Source organism: Mercenaria mercenaria, chromosome 17, assembly GCF_021730395.1.
Source record: "Mercenaria mercenaria strain notata chromosome 17, MADL_Memer_1, whole genome shotgun sequence".
Classification (NCBI taxonomy): Eukaryota; Metazoa; Mollusca; class Bivalvia; order Venerida; family Veneridae; genus Mercenaria; species Mercenaria mercenaria.
The window spans coordinates 50,006,887-50,019,035 of NC_069377.1; the positions used below are offsets into that span (position 1 = coordinate 50,006,887).

General features: G+C 36.6%; 2 protein-coding genes across 3 annotated transcripts in view; one reads left to right on the forward strand and one right to left on the reverse strand.

Annotated features, from left to right (window-relative positions):
• LOC123544792 (DNA helicase MCM8-like) overlaps positions 1–5,173 on the reverse strand; it is a 45,188-nt gene extending 40,015 nt beyond the window's left edge. Inside the window, exon 1 of one of the 2 annotated variants that reach the window (XM_053528134.1) lies at positions 5,113–5,173. The gene's annotated coding sequence lies outside the window, so the exon portion shown is untranslated. The other variant, XM_053528135.1, reaches the window with a different exon arrangement.
• A 4,388-nt stretch (positions 5,174–9,561) lies between these two features.
• The window catches only part of LOC123536176 (FAD synthase-like), a 56,828-nt gene continuing 54,240 nt past the window's right edge, over positions 9,562–12,149 (forward strand). The window contains exon 1 of the mRNA XM_045319121.2: positions 9,562–9,775. Coding sequence (XP_045175056.2) covers positions 9,628–9,775 — 148 coding nt within the window. The 5' untranslated portion in view covers positions 9,562–9,627. The remainder of the gene's footprint in view (positions 9,776–12,149) is intronic.

The following is a 12,149-nucleotide window of genomic DNA, read 5'->3' on the forward strand; positions in this document are numbered from 1 at the left end:
TGATCAGAAAAGCTCACCTTGTCACAAATTAACATGTGACCTAAAAACCAAAAAAGCGGGACGGACTGAGGGACAGACAAAGCGGCGACTGTATCAATATGCTTCCCCTTAAAAATACAAATGTCTAAAAAAAAATGTTATGAAGATACTTTTAAATAGGGATGTTTTCAGCAGTACTTTCACCTAATTCTAATTCGAATTGGGGGCATTTTGACCAAAATTTAGATTTTGACACTCGTATCAGTTTATTGATCATCTGGGTAGATCAAAGAGCTATAAGATCTATAATTATTTATCTATCTGTTTATCTATTTATACTGCATCACTCCTCTTTGCGAGTATTATGTGCAGCTGCGCGCCTATACAAGAAGTTAAAAGTAGATTGGATACGAGGATAAAAGTAATACACGCTATGTATTGCAAGCATGAATACAGTTGATAGTGTTAAAAACAAGAAGGATTTACAGATAAAAGCAGTTTAAAAACAGGTCTATCATGTTAAGCATTGTGTACAAGTTTGGTCACACCCTGCTTAAACTGGTTCAGGGTAGGGGCTTGCACAAGTTGTACTGGAAAGGAATTCCAAAGCACTATTGTGGCTGGAAGAAAGAGTACTTATAGTAATTACAGGGAGTGAGGATCTGAGTGTAGAGTGGTGATGCGTATGTCTTGTTAGACGGGAAGGTGGGCTGACATAGGGAGGGAGTGGCACAGCAACCAAACCATTCACTATCTTGTAGAACACAAGGAGGCGTGAATCAGATCTCCTATCTTCAAGGGTACGCCATCTCAGCTGACATAGCATGTTTGTGACACTGCTTTAAGGGGAGTAGTCATGAAGCATGATTAACCAATCGCGCTGTCCTCCGCTGGATCATTTCGAGCTGGTGGATGTTTTATTGGGTGTAAGGGTTCCAAACACAGCTAGCATATTCTAGCTGTGGCCTGACTAGGGCTTTATACGCTATCGTACAGTTACCTGAATCAGTGGGGCACCAGAATCGGTGTATTTTGTTTAAGCATGCTCCTTGTTTGAACAGGGAGTCGTATGACATAAGTTTTTGCACTGGTTGTGTAAACTTATCAACTACATCACAGCTGTCAAACTTCGCAAAATGCGATTTTAAATAAAAAGTAATGATGATTTAAAATACCAGTGATTTTTTTCAGTTTTGGGGGAAGGGGGTCGGTGCCCTTTGGAGGGGGAAAAATTCGACGTAAAACTAAGAAAAGGGGAATTTTCATTTGTGTTGAAATAAACTATAGTTTCAAGTTTATTGATAAATTCAGGGCCCATAAGAGCATCTGACATGACATATAACACAATGTAGCATATCAATACCAGATAACCAAATAAATTTTTCAAATGTGGAGGATAAGACATCCATTAGACTACCAAAATTTACAACAGACATTAGGTCCCTTCTTAAACAAATCGGTGAGTGGCTGTTTTTTTATTTCTGTCAAAGTCTGACATTTGCAGTCACTGTTACATTTGACCGGTCACAATAGAAACAAACTGTAAAAAACAATGTATGCATTGGACTAGTCCCTTCCCAAAGCATAAAATCAAACCCTGACTGCCCTTACAGAAGCAAGCCTCTGTGGCGTACATGCTGTGTATTTGCTGTGTATATGCCGCGAACACAGTAGTACGCTAGAGGAGTACATTTTACATACACCGCATGCCGCGTACATGCCGTGTACTATTTCGACAAGTACACAGCATGTACGCAGGAGGTCACTAGTACACTTCAAGTACGCCGCACAGACTCTGAAAATTTAAGGAGTACACTGCATGTACGCAGGAGGGACTTGTACGAGAAAATAGTACACTGCATGTACACAGCAGATACTTTGAAATTTGTGCAGTACACTTCATATACGCGGGAAAGACTTGTACAATTTCTTTTGGCATTTATACTTAGTTTTTTTTTTATAAGTTAAAGTCTGAAGTAAACTTCATATACGCGGGAGGGACTTCATGCAGGAAAGATTTGTACATTTTTTTTTTTTGGAAGCAAGAACTTGATTTCCGAGTAACTTTTATCTTAATAGCATAGAATAGCTCAGATTACCGGTATTCTGAACAATAAAAATTCGCCAAACTATTTGCAATGTTCATTTGTGAAGCTTACATCTTATTGATTTCTGAGCTGCACCTTGCATGCAGTGTAAAAATATATTCTTTTTCATTTTGAATTAATCCTGGAGCTTTCTAACTTGGATAATTGAAAAGCCTTATTTGAACTTCGTTGCATTACATTTTGTAATACATGAAATAATTACCAAGATAATGCCTCAACAGCGCCTGAATGAGAAGAATTAATAGCTCTCACTGTTATTTGAATACTCTTAAGCAAAACACCACTCTATCATGTTTTATAAAGGCTTTAATGCTCATTATGTTAACTCATTAAGGCCTCACCAAATTAAAAAGTTGTTCATCGGATTTGCCGCTCGTATATTTTCAGAACGTTTTTGGCTAATTGCGCTTGCCCCATTGGAAAAAATCAATCCAAAATTTTTTGGTGCGCTACTTTTTACAGACGTAAAAGTGTATAAATGCTTATATAATTCCAGTCTTAGATTGTTCTCAGATGGATTTTAATCAAAATAAATACATACTACGCACACATCGTCTATAATAAATCATAACACTTATATTTAGTTGCATTAAAGTTGTTTCCCCTTGATGCAGTTACGCCATTTTCTTCAAATGTTTACCAAATTACATGCTACAAAAATTGATTTATTTCATTGAAAAGTGGATGGAGAAAAGCATACTAATTTATTTGATAACATCAATCTACATTATATTGGTAAGGGTAAATACTTATTGATGCATGTCACTTATCTTTTTTCTGTTTTTTTCTGTCCAAATGATCAGCATTTGCATACGAAAGTTGGTGGGGTAAGGAATTTACATTATCACAGCAGTTTCGCCACAAGAGTACACAGCATGTATGCAGCAGGAGTACACAGCATGTACGCCGCAGGACTCGGGCCAGGAGTACACAGCATGTACGCCGCAGGAGTACACAGCATGTACGCCGCAGGAGTACACAGCATGTACGCCGCAGGGGTAGTACACCGCAGGCTCATTTGCATGTGAAAAGTGTATGTGCCGCGTACATGCTGCGTACTATTCCTCGCATACTAAATTCCTCCAGCGTACATCCCGTGTACTATGTAGTCCACAGCATGTACGCAGCAAGTAGTACGCGGCAGAGCTCATTTGCATGTCAAAAGTGTACTACAAACGTACTATCGGTGTATGTGCGGTGTATATCCTGCGTACTATTGATTTCAGTACACATCATGTACGCATCATATACGCTGTATGTACACAGCAAGAGTACGCAGCAGGCCTTTTTCTTCTGTAAGGGTGACTAGAAGATGGAAAACTCAACACTACCCGGCCAAACAAATAGAATGCAAATCATTTACAGACTAACATTCAACAGCGTTGTTGTGCAGAATAATAAAGCGCTTCGATGATTCTGATTTATCAAGGGAAGTTACTCCAACCGGTGTCGATGTAAACAAAACGCGAGATACCGCGGTGAACTGTTTTCTATATGAAAATAAATAAAATAAACTAGTGAATTATGATTTGATTGATTGGAATTTTTTTTTATTTTCAGAGGGGAATTTTAGGCATCGGAAAGGGGAAAAAAATATACTATTTTGAGGGGGGAATGGGGCCGAATTTCGCCGAATATTTTGGTGAAAAAAAACGCTGAATACCCATGTGTAAATTTTCATGAATTTCTTATTACTTTTTACCACTATTACAAAATCTCCTCCACTTCCCACACTTTGTAACCATTTTAAACAATATTTTATATGTTGTAGTTTCAAGATCTGACGAAATTATAAATATATATGTTAAAATAATATGCATTACCCAGAATTAGCATACAGGGTATTCCCAAAATTTCATCTTCTTATATCTTTTTTGTTGTAAAAAGTACTGTTTTACCTTAATTTGTTTTACATGTGAATGTAAATAAATCTTATTTTTTGACCAGAAATGGAAAGATTGCAGTTAAATAGTTGCATCTCATTTGTATTCACTCAATTCGGAGAATGTAACCACAAAGGATGTCACCACCATCCACCTCTTATACTGCTGCTTGTAAATGGCGGCTAGACTGCTTGGTGGTTTTCACTGCCAATGCTATGGTTAACCTTACTTGTTACAAATATTACAAATCCCAGTAAATATATTCATTCTCATGATAAGGAAGTATTGCTTTTATGATAACTTTAATGTTTTGGACATACTTTTCCATTTCAGTATTACTTAACCATATGGACTATGAGTACACCGATTCAGGTGACGGCATTTAGACATACCGCTTATAGGGGTCATGATATTAAGGACGTGTGCTAGAATTAGGTGCGAAAATTTTCCCAATAACAGAATTTCTTCAAACTTTGGATATTGAAGGACAATCATCTAAGAAACAAAAAAATGCAATAAAAATCTTAGGTCACCGGTATCGAAAAAGAGTTACCTGCCCTTGAAAACGGCATTTCCCCCAAAAATGACGTTTTCAAGGGCAGATAACTCTTTTTTGAATCCGGTGACCTATGATTTTTATTGCATTTTTTCGTTTCTTAGACGATTGTCCTTCAATATCCAAAGTTTAAAGAAATTCTGTTATTGGGAAAATTTTCGTCCATCTCATATACAGGGAATTCTAGCGTACGCCTTTAAAATGGCTGATTTTAAAATGAAAGCTGGTTTTAAAAACTTTGTTCTCTTTAGGATGCACAAGTAAATAATGTATCAAAATAAGTTCATTTTGATATATTTAACCAAAGGGTAGACAAATGCGTAGGAGATGAATCCTGAAGATCTGATGGAGTGTGTACTTTGATTTGAAAGGGTTTTTTGACCTTGTTAAGTTCATAACAGTGCATTTTGAGGGGTTGAACTCCATCTCCCACTTACTTTCCCATAGCTGTAACCTATTTAAGTCTTGCTGGAGGATGTTTTCTTGGGCAAGGAGCAGTTCCGAAATCCAGGGTTCGAATCTGGCCTATAATCGTCTAATGTAACTGATACAGAAGAACTTAACAAATGAAATAAAACTAACATACTTCACTCTTTCGTTTGACATTTTGGCGCCAAATTTTTTAAATTAAAACCCAACGGTAAAATCAGCGGAAAGGATTCTATTCCTAAAGTGCGAAACTAAGTTGTTTTACGGAAATGTTGTATTTTTGAGGACCCCGTACACAAACCACCGACCGCTGCTGCAGTTCATCCCATGCAAATTTAAAACAAGATACGTATATTAATGCTTTTATAGTGATTCGAAGCTTCTGGTTAATCAGTTGGTAGAGCACCTGATTTGCAAGCAGGGGATCGTAGGTTCGAGTCATACACTGATTTTCTCACCAAAATACAACATTGGCGACAAGGTAAATTGGAAGAGTGTGGGCTACAGTGGCCAATTTATGTAGAGCGTGTGGTTAGCAGGGGTTATATGCTGAACAGATGATGCCTGCTCTACGATTCCACTGCAAAGAAAGGCTTCATTAACATATAGAGTATGCATTATTTATAGAGACTATATACTCTGTTGTAGGCTGAACAGTTGATGCCTTGCTCTATGATTCCTTGATAAGGTTTAAGCCTTCAAAATTAGAATAAGGAGGTGTAGTGATTCTAGACGTCTGGGTTACCAGAAGCCTGGTTAGATACGTTGGTAGAGAACCCAGATTGCAAGCAGGATATCGTAGGTTCGAATCCTACACTATATAGATGTATTCTCATCAAACTACAACAATTTTATTATCTAATTATAAATTACAACCTTTGGATACTGTTAGATACTTAGGCTTAATTTTTGTTAAGTTTTCAGGAGAGACAAAAAACGTTTTACAGTATAAATAACTTAGGACCCAAATTATTTCTTGCACACATATTAAATTTTGGTTAAAACAGAATTATTGATTACACTTTTCGTGACACACCTGTCACTTGGCTAGTTTTACTTAAAGTCCTTTTGTAAATTATAAAGAAGTATAACTGCTAGTGGGGGTTGAGGAGTAGGTCCATCTGGAGGCCATGTGTAGGAAACAAGCTCTTAAGTACCTTTATCAATTTATTGGTTGGTAAACTAAGCATCCTGAAAGTACATAACATTAACAAAACTTACAATCAGGTAATACACATAATAGATACATCAGAATACCATACATATTATAATAAATGCATAAATATCTTATTCATATGGTAATACAGGTTAAAACATATAGTTGTGTGTAGTGGCACCTTGCAGTCATTAAACATAATACATAGTACATATACTTGAATTATATGTAAACTTACATATACATTAAAAGCATACAATTACATATTACACATGTACATAACAAAACACATGTATGCTTACCAAGTTGTGGACTTAAATGCATCACCACTATAGAAAACATCACCAGCTGCACCAACAACTCATCTGCTCTATCATACTGTGATTCAGGTTAATGGTCTGCAAATGATTAAATTGTTAAATGTGTAAACAACTACTTAATCCAAAGCCTTAAAATCAAGACTGCCACACACCTCACAAGTTTCTAGTTTCTACAAAATCACACATATACGACCTTTTAGAAAGACATAATCATAAAAGGTTGAAATATACGTGAAATATATGTGATATACGACTGTTTCGAATTAAGAAATGTCCTTTAAAGAGGTTTTCGTATAAAGTAACTTTCATGTAGCACTATCTCAGTAACTATGAAGAAAAATGATTTATTTTCGTGATATAATTGGTGTTTTCAACTTTAAACTTTTTTCTTTTGTTAAGTGATTCGATGCCTGTCTGTCTATCTTAGACTACAGTAACTGTTTAAGTCCCCTTTTGTGTATTATTAACAGATGTGCAGTCAGTGAAAGTGAAAGATGTTTCTAGAGGCAATGGCAGTAATATGTCAAAGAGAGAAATTGAAAAAATGTTAGATGTGCACACAATAAAAGTATAATCAGATTAAAACACACACTTAGCAGAAACTAATTGCGTGTATGTTGCACACTGTCTGCTTGAAAGATTCAAGTGTGAGAAGGAGAGTAATTACAGAATGGAGGTTGATCCGTAAGATGAGGAAACTTGGAAAGAAAGAAAATTTATAATGATTGGAAACTGTATGGTATGGTGCCTGATTTCTGCCATTTTGCGTTTTCACCCCGCGACCCGGCCGAGCGAAAACACGAAAATTTACAAGTTAAAATGGCGGGGGCGCGGGGCAAAAACTCGCTATTTAGCGGGGCCGCGGAGCGAAAACATGATAATTAGCGGGGTCGCGGGGCGAGAGTTAGTAACTGATATGTCGGGGGCGCGTGGCGAAAACACGATAATTAGCGCTGCTTAAACGTCGAGTAGCGAGTTTAAATAGCGAGTTTTCGCCTGGCGCCCCCGCCATTTTATCTTGTTAATATTCGTGTTTTCGCTCGGCTGGGTCACGGGGTGAAAACTCGCTATTTAGCAGGGGCGCGAAGCGAAAACACAATAATTAGCGGGGTCGAGAGGCGAGATTTAATAACTGGAATGCCGGGTGCGCGGTGCGAAAACTCGACGTTTAAGCAGTGCTAATTATCATGTTTTCGTCTCGCGCCCCCGACATACCAGTTACTAAATCTCACCCCGCAACCCCGCTAAACAGCGAGTTTTCACTCCGCACCCACGCTAAATAGCGAGTTTTCGTCCCGCGCCCCCGCCATTTTAACTTGTTGATTCTCGTGTTTTCACTCGGCGGGGTCGCAGAGCGAAAACGCAAAATGGCAGAAATCAGCCACCATAGTATGGATTTTTCTATAAGCTAAAGGGCATGTGTGACGAGTCAGACTCATGTTGTTGTTTTTTTCAAAATAATCTGGAAGAGGAATCGCTAGTAGTGAATGGGCAATTGTGTAAAACATTATTAATTCTGCATCAGTTATGAAGTAGAATTTTATCAGTCTATTGGCATGGATCTTGGCAAGGTTACTCTTGCATCACACAACTTGTGGATTCGATGGATGACAGGTCTGGAGAACTGGTCAGTGGATGTGACATGGATGTGATATGATTGAACTTCTGTGCGGTATTTGACAAAGTGTAGAAAATTTATAAGAGGATGGTGGAATATGGTATAAGGGATACCCTTTACAAATTACAAGAAGATTTTCTGTTAGGAAGAGAACAGGTGTTGCGGTCACTGGATGTTATAGAGAGGGGAGACAATTAAAAAGTAGATTTCGCTTAAACTGGTGCTAGGGGCCCTTAATCAGACTAATCAAACAGAATGCACTATTATGTTGTTTGGCTGCGTTTTATGCTTTCAAAAGATAGCAATTGAAAATGTGCGAAAATGACCTCAGTAGGAGCCTTTTCAGTTTCAGAAGTGTAGAAATGAGGAGTATTCCTCCTGACTGATTTGTCACAGCTTCTCCACAAATGCTTTTAAGGCTAAGCTTATTAAACGTAGTGGAAGCGGGTATTCGAATTTTATGACAGATGCTATGAGTCACATATAAAGTATTCATAAAGCCTGAAGTGACATTTGTAAATGGTTTTACTATTAAGGTGATATGAACACTTATGAATTCAAAAATAGTAAACAATAATATTTATATAGCTTTTGATGAACATGAAATTCAAACCGAGGCGTAAAGTCTTTTTCAACTGAAAATTCAGGGAAAACAAAATATTTAAAAGGACCATAGAACTCACAGATTTATGAGATTCTAAAAATCACACAACTGGTCCTTGAACAGTATGAGCAGTATATACTGCCTGAAACAAAAAAAAGCATTTAACGTTTTAGAAGTACAACTTTAATGGTCTATTGGAATTATACGAACTTGTCACATGAAACTTAAAACAGAACAAAAGGTTTGTTTCATGAGATGTATGGAACACATGTCCAAGCCTGATATCTTTTAATATAGATCTACATTCAATATTTTGTAATATAGAAAAGATTAATAAAATCTGACCTTTATGTTTTTCAGTGCTGTTATATTTTCTTGTTCTTTGGGACCATGGAGTCCACTCAATGTCCGTGGGTAATAGAGTTCCTCTTAAGCCGGTGCTAGGGAGTGTGAGGGGTGTTGCACTTTCCACTACCTCTCATGAACAGACTCAGTCAAACCGAGTCTGTTAGTTTTTTGCTTGGTTGAATTATGTACTTCCAAAGGATCTTCTCTTACAGATTTAATATTTATTTTATTTTGAAACATTCTGCGGTTTTATTCGTAGTTAAACGAACTATTTTCTCAAGGCGTAGTACACAATACTACGCGTATTAATTTGTCTTGTCCGTGTGCAGTGGAAGAGATTAATGAAAGGAGGACTGATGGAATAACAGCCAAATAGTAAATCCTGGACTCCCTCTGCCACATTGGACCAGAACAAGCATCAGTTATATATTAGAAAATTACATGTGAGTATTAACGTAGATTTAACTAAATTTATTTTTGAAACATTCCGCGGTATAACTTACATTTCGGTTTTCGTAAAACGGTGCTCATAAAAATATTACGCTCATAATTTTCACAACCGGTCAAAAATCAGAAAGAGATTCAAAGAACGAATATGTTGAATTCTCGTGTAGTTATTTGTTGACATGTTGAATGTTTTTGGAAATTTTTCGCACATAGCATCCCCCATCAGAAGAATAACTGTCATCAAAAATCACTTTTGTTCTGGAGCAAAGACAGTTCTCAAAATGTCAGAGAGTGAGCAAGCAAAAGATTACACAGCTGGGATCATTGGTATGCTGTATAGTGAACTTAATACGTAGGGTTGATCTTGATGACAATTATCATGTCTCAGTTTAAGACATAATATATTCCAAACAGTGATTTGTCATTGAATTAAATCATTGTTCGGAGTTCAAATGCAAAGGAATTTTGTCAAAAAGGCACAAGATAATAAATTGAATCTAATGATTTGACTCTATCAAAGGTCAAGGTCACAGGGGTAAGACCATGGAAAACTGTTTCTGATCAATAACTTGGGAACCATTTGACCTAGAACCTTCAAACTTCATAGGGTGACTGGGTTTACGAAGTACCATATTTTCCCTTTAAGTCTTGGGACACCCTTAAAATCTGGAAAAATAATTATTTTTCTTGTCCCTAATTTTTCAGACATGTATTTTCTCAGCGTATTTTTCGTCCCTAAGTGTTGGGACTATGGTTGTGTACTGGTTCAAGATGTAACTCAAATACCGTTATTATGTATGGTGTTGTATCAATCAAAATATCAAATAATTATAAGAACCAAAGACAGTTTTTTTTTAACATTTTTGTGTCGTGTTTTTATTTGATATTCCAGTGACAGTAAAGTGTTTTTTTACCATATCAGTTAAGTGTTGTATATTTTTTTTTACTGCACCCAGGAAGTCCGTTTTCCATCAGTTAGTTATTTTATTTACTACTGACTGGAATTTACCCGCGAATCATACAGATATCAAAACGCCATGCCGGTAATTTTCCATTACACGAGCACGTGCGACCTATCGTAATGTCTAACTTACAACTCCGTTACTTTTGTTTATCGACACGTATACAAAAAATGCGCGTCACACATTCATTTTTTGATTTTATCGCTTCAGATTTTCAACACCGATTGAGAAGTAATATAGTTTGAATTCTATAACAATTTTAAAAAGGTATCGACCATACATGTGATAAGTTCAGAATCCCAAAACTGGAGGTTTGCCATTTTTCAGCTGGAGTTGGGGTCTCAAAACTGGAGGTTTTTTATCGACATAGATTCAGCGCGCGGACACAAAATTTAGAGACAAAATCCAACATTTTAGGCCACACAATTACGCATAGGTCTACACCAGAAGAAACAATCCTCATAACTCTTGATTAGAATTTTGACAGAGTTATGCTACTTTTTAACTTACATTGTTTTGTTAAAGTTCTATGTAATGTCCAATATAATGTCCAATATCTCTGTTACATTCAAAGCTATTGACTATTTTGCCCCTTTTACTGGCAAAGCTTTAATTGCCCCTTTTACTTGCAAAGCTTTAATTCAGAGTCAATCACTGAGAAAAGTCGAGCATGCTGTCTTACAGAAGCTCCCTCTTGTTCTAACTTTAAACTTTTTTAACAGATTAAATTTGTAGAAACAAAGTCTCAATTTAGGTCTGAAATGGTGGTGAACATGCATTAACATTATTCTACTCGAGGACTGAAAAAAAAATGAAGCTCTAAATTGGTCTGAACACAACTCATAAATTATGTAAATTCCTTACCCCACCCATCTTTCGTCTAAAAATACTGATCATTAATGAATTTGACATGAATAACAGAAATAAATGCATCAAACATGTATTTACCCTTACCAAAATAATGTAGATTGATGTTATCAAATCAGTGAGCGTGTTTTCATCCATTTTTCAATGAAATAAGCCCGATTTTATTAGCAAATTAATTTGGTAAACATTGGAAGAAAATGGCGTAACTGCATAAGGGGAAATAACATTCATTTTCTAAAAATAGTAATGGGCTGGGTTTTCCAACAATTATTAATGTGACTTTATTATCGAACAAAACTTTTCTCTAAATAATCAAAAAATCATTTCAGCTGGGAATTATTTCTTATGACTGGAAGTTTTTTGCTTCAAACCGGTTAAAAATGGAGCCTAATTGGCATTGAGAATGGGCCGATAATCGGCCCGGTGAGACAGGTGGAAAAGGCCCAGCTTGTCTAATCCCTTATCAAAACAAACAATTAATCATGTTATCAAAATTCACCTGTGAAAAACAACTCTTTCCTCCAGCTACATGTGTGTCAAACATGTATAATACACAACAGTCGGTGACACCTTGATTTGAATGTTTCTCATTGCAGAGTTGGTGCAGCCGTTCTGCGCCTGCGCGGAATTATTATCCATTGGAGCGCACGGCAAAATTACTCATTTTTTTGCATGTCCGCATGCATTTAGAGTATCAAATGCATAATATACTGACTAGAGATTAGGGTTAGTATCACCATGGTTACAAAATATATACATTTAAGATATTTTCTTTCAAATTTAGTTAATCCGGTATATACCGGAGTCTGTAATATATCACAGGTGCACCAACTCTGTATTTAGTCACAGCCCTTTGATTTACTGTGTAAACA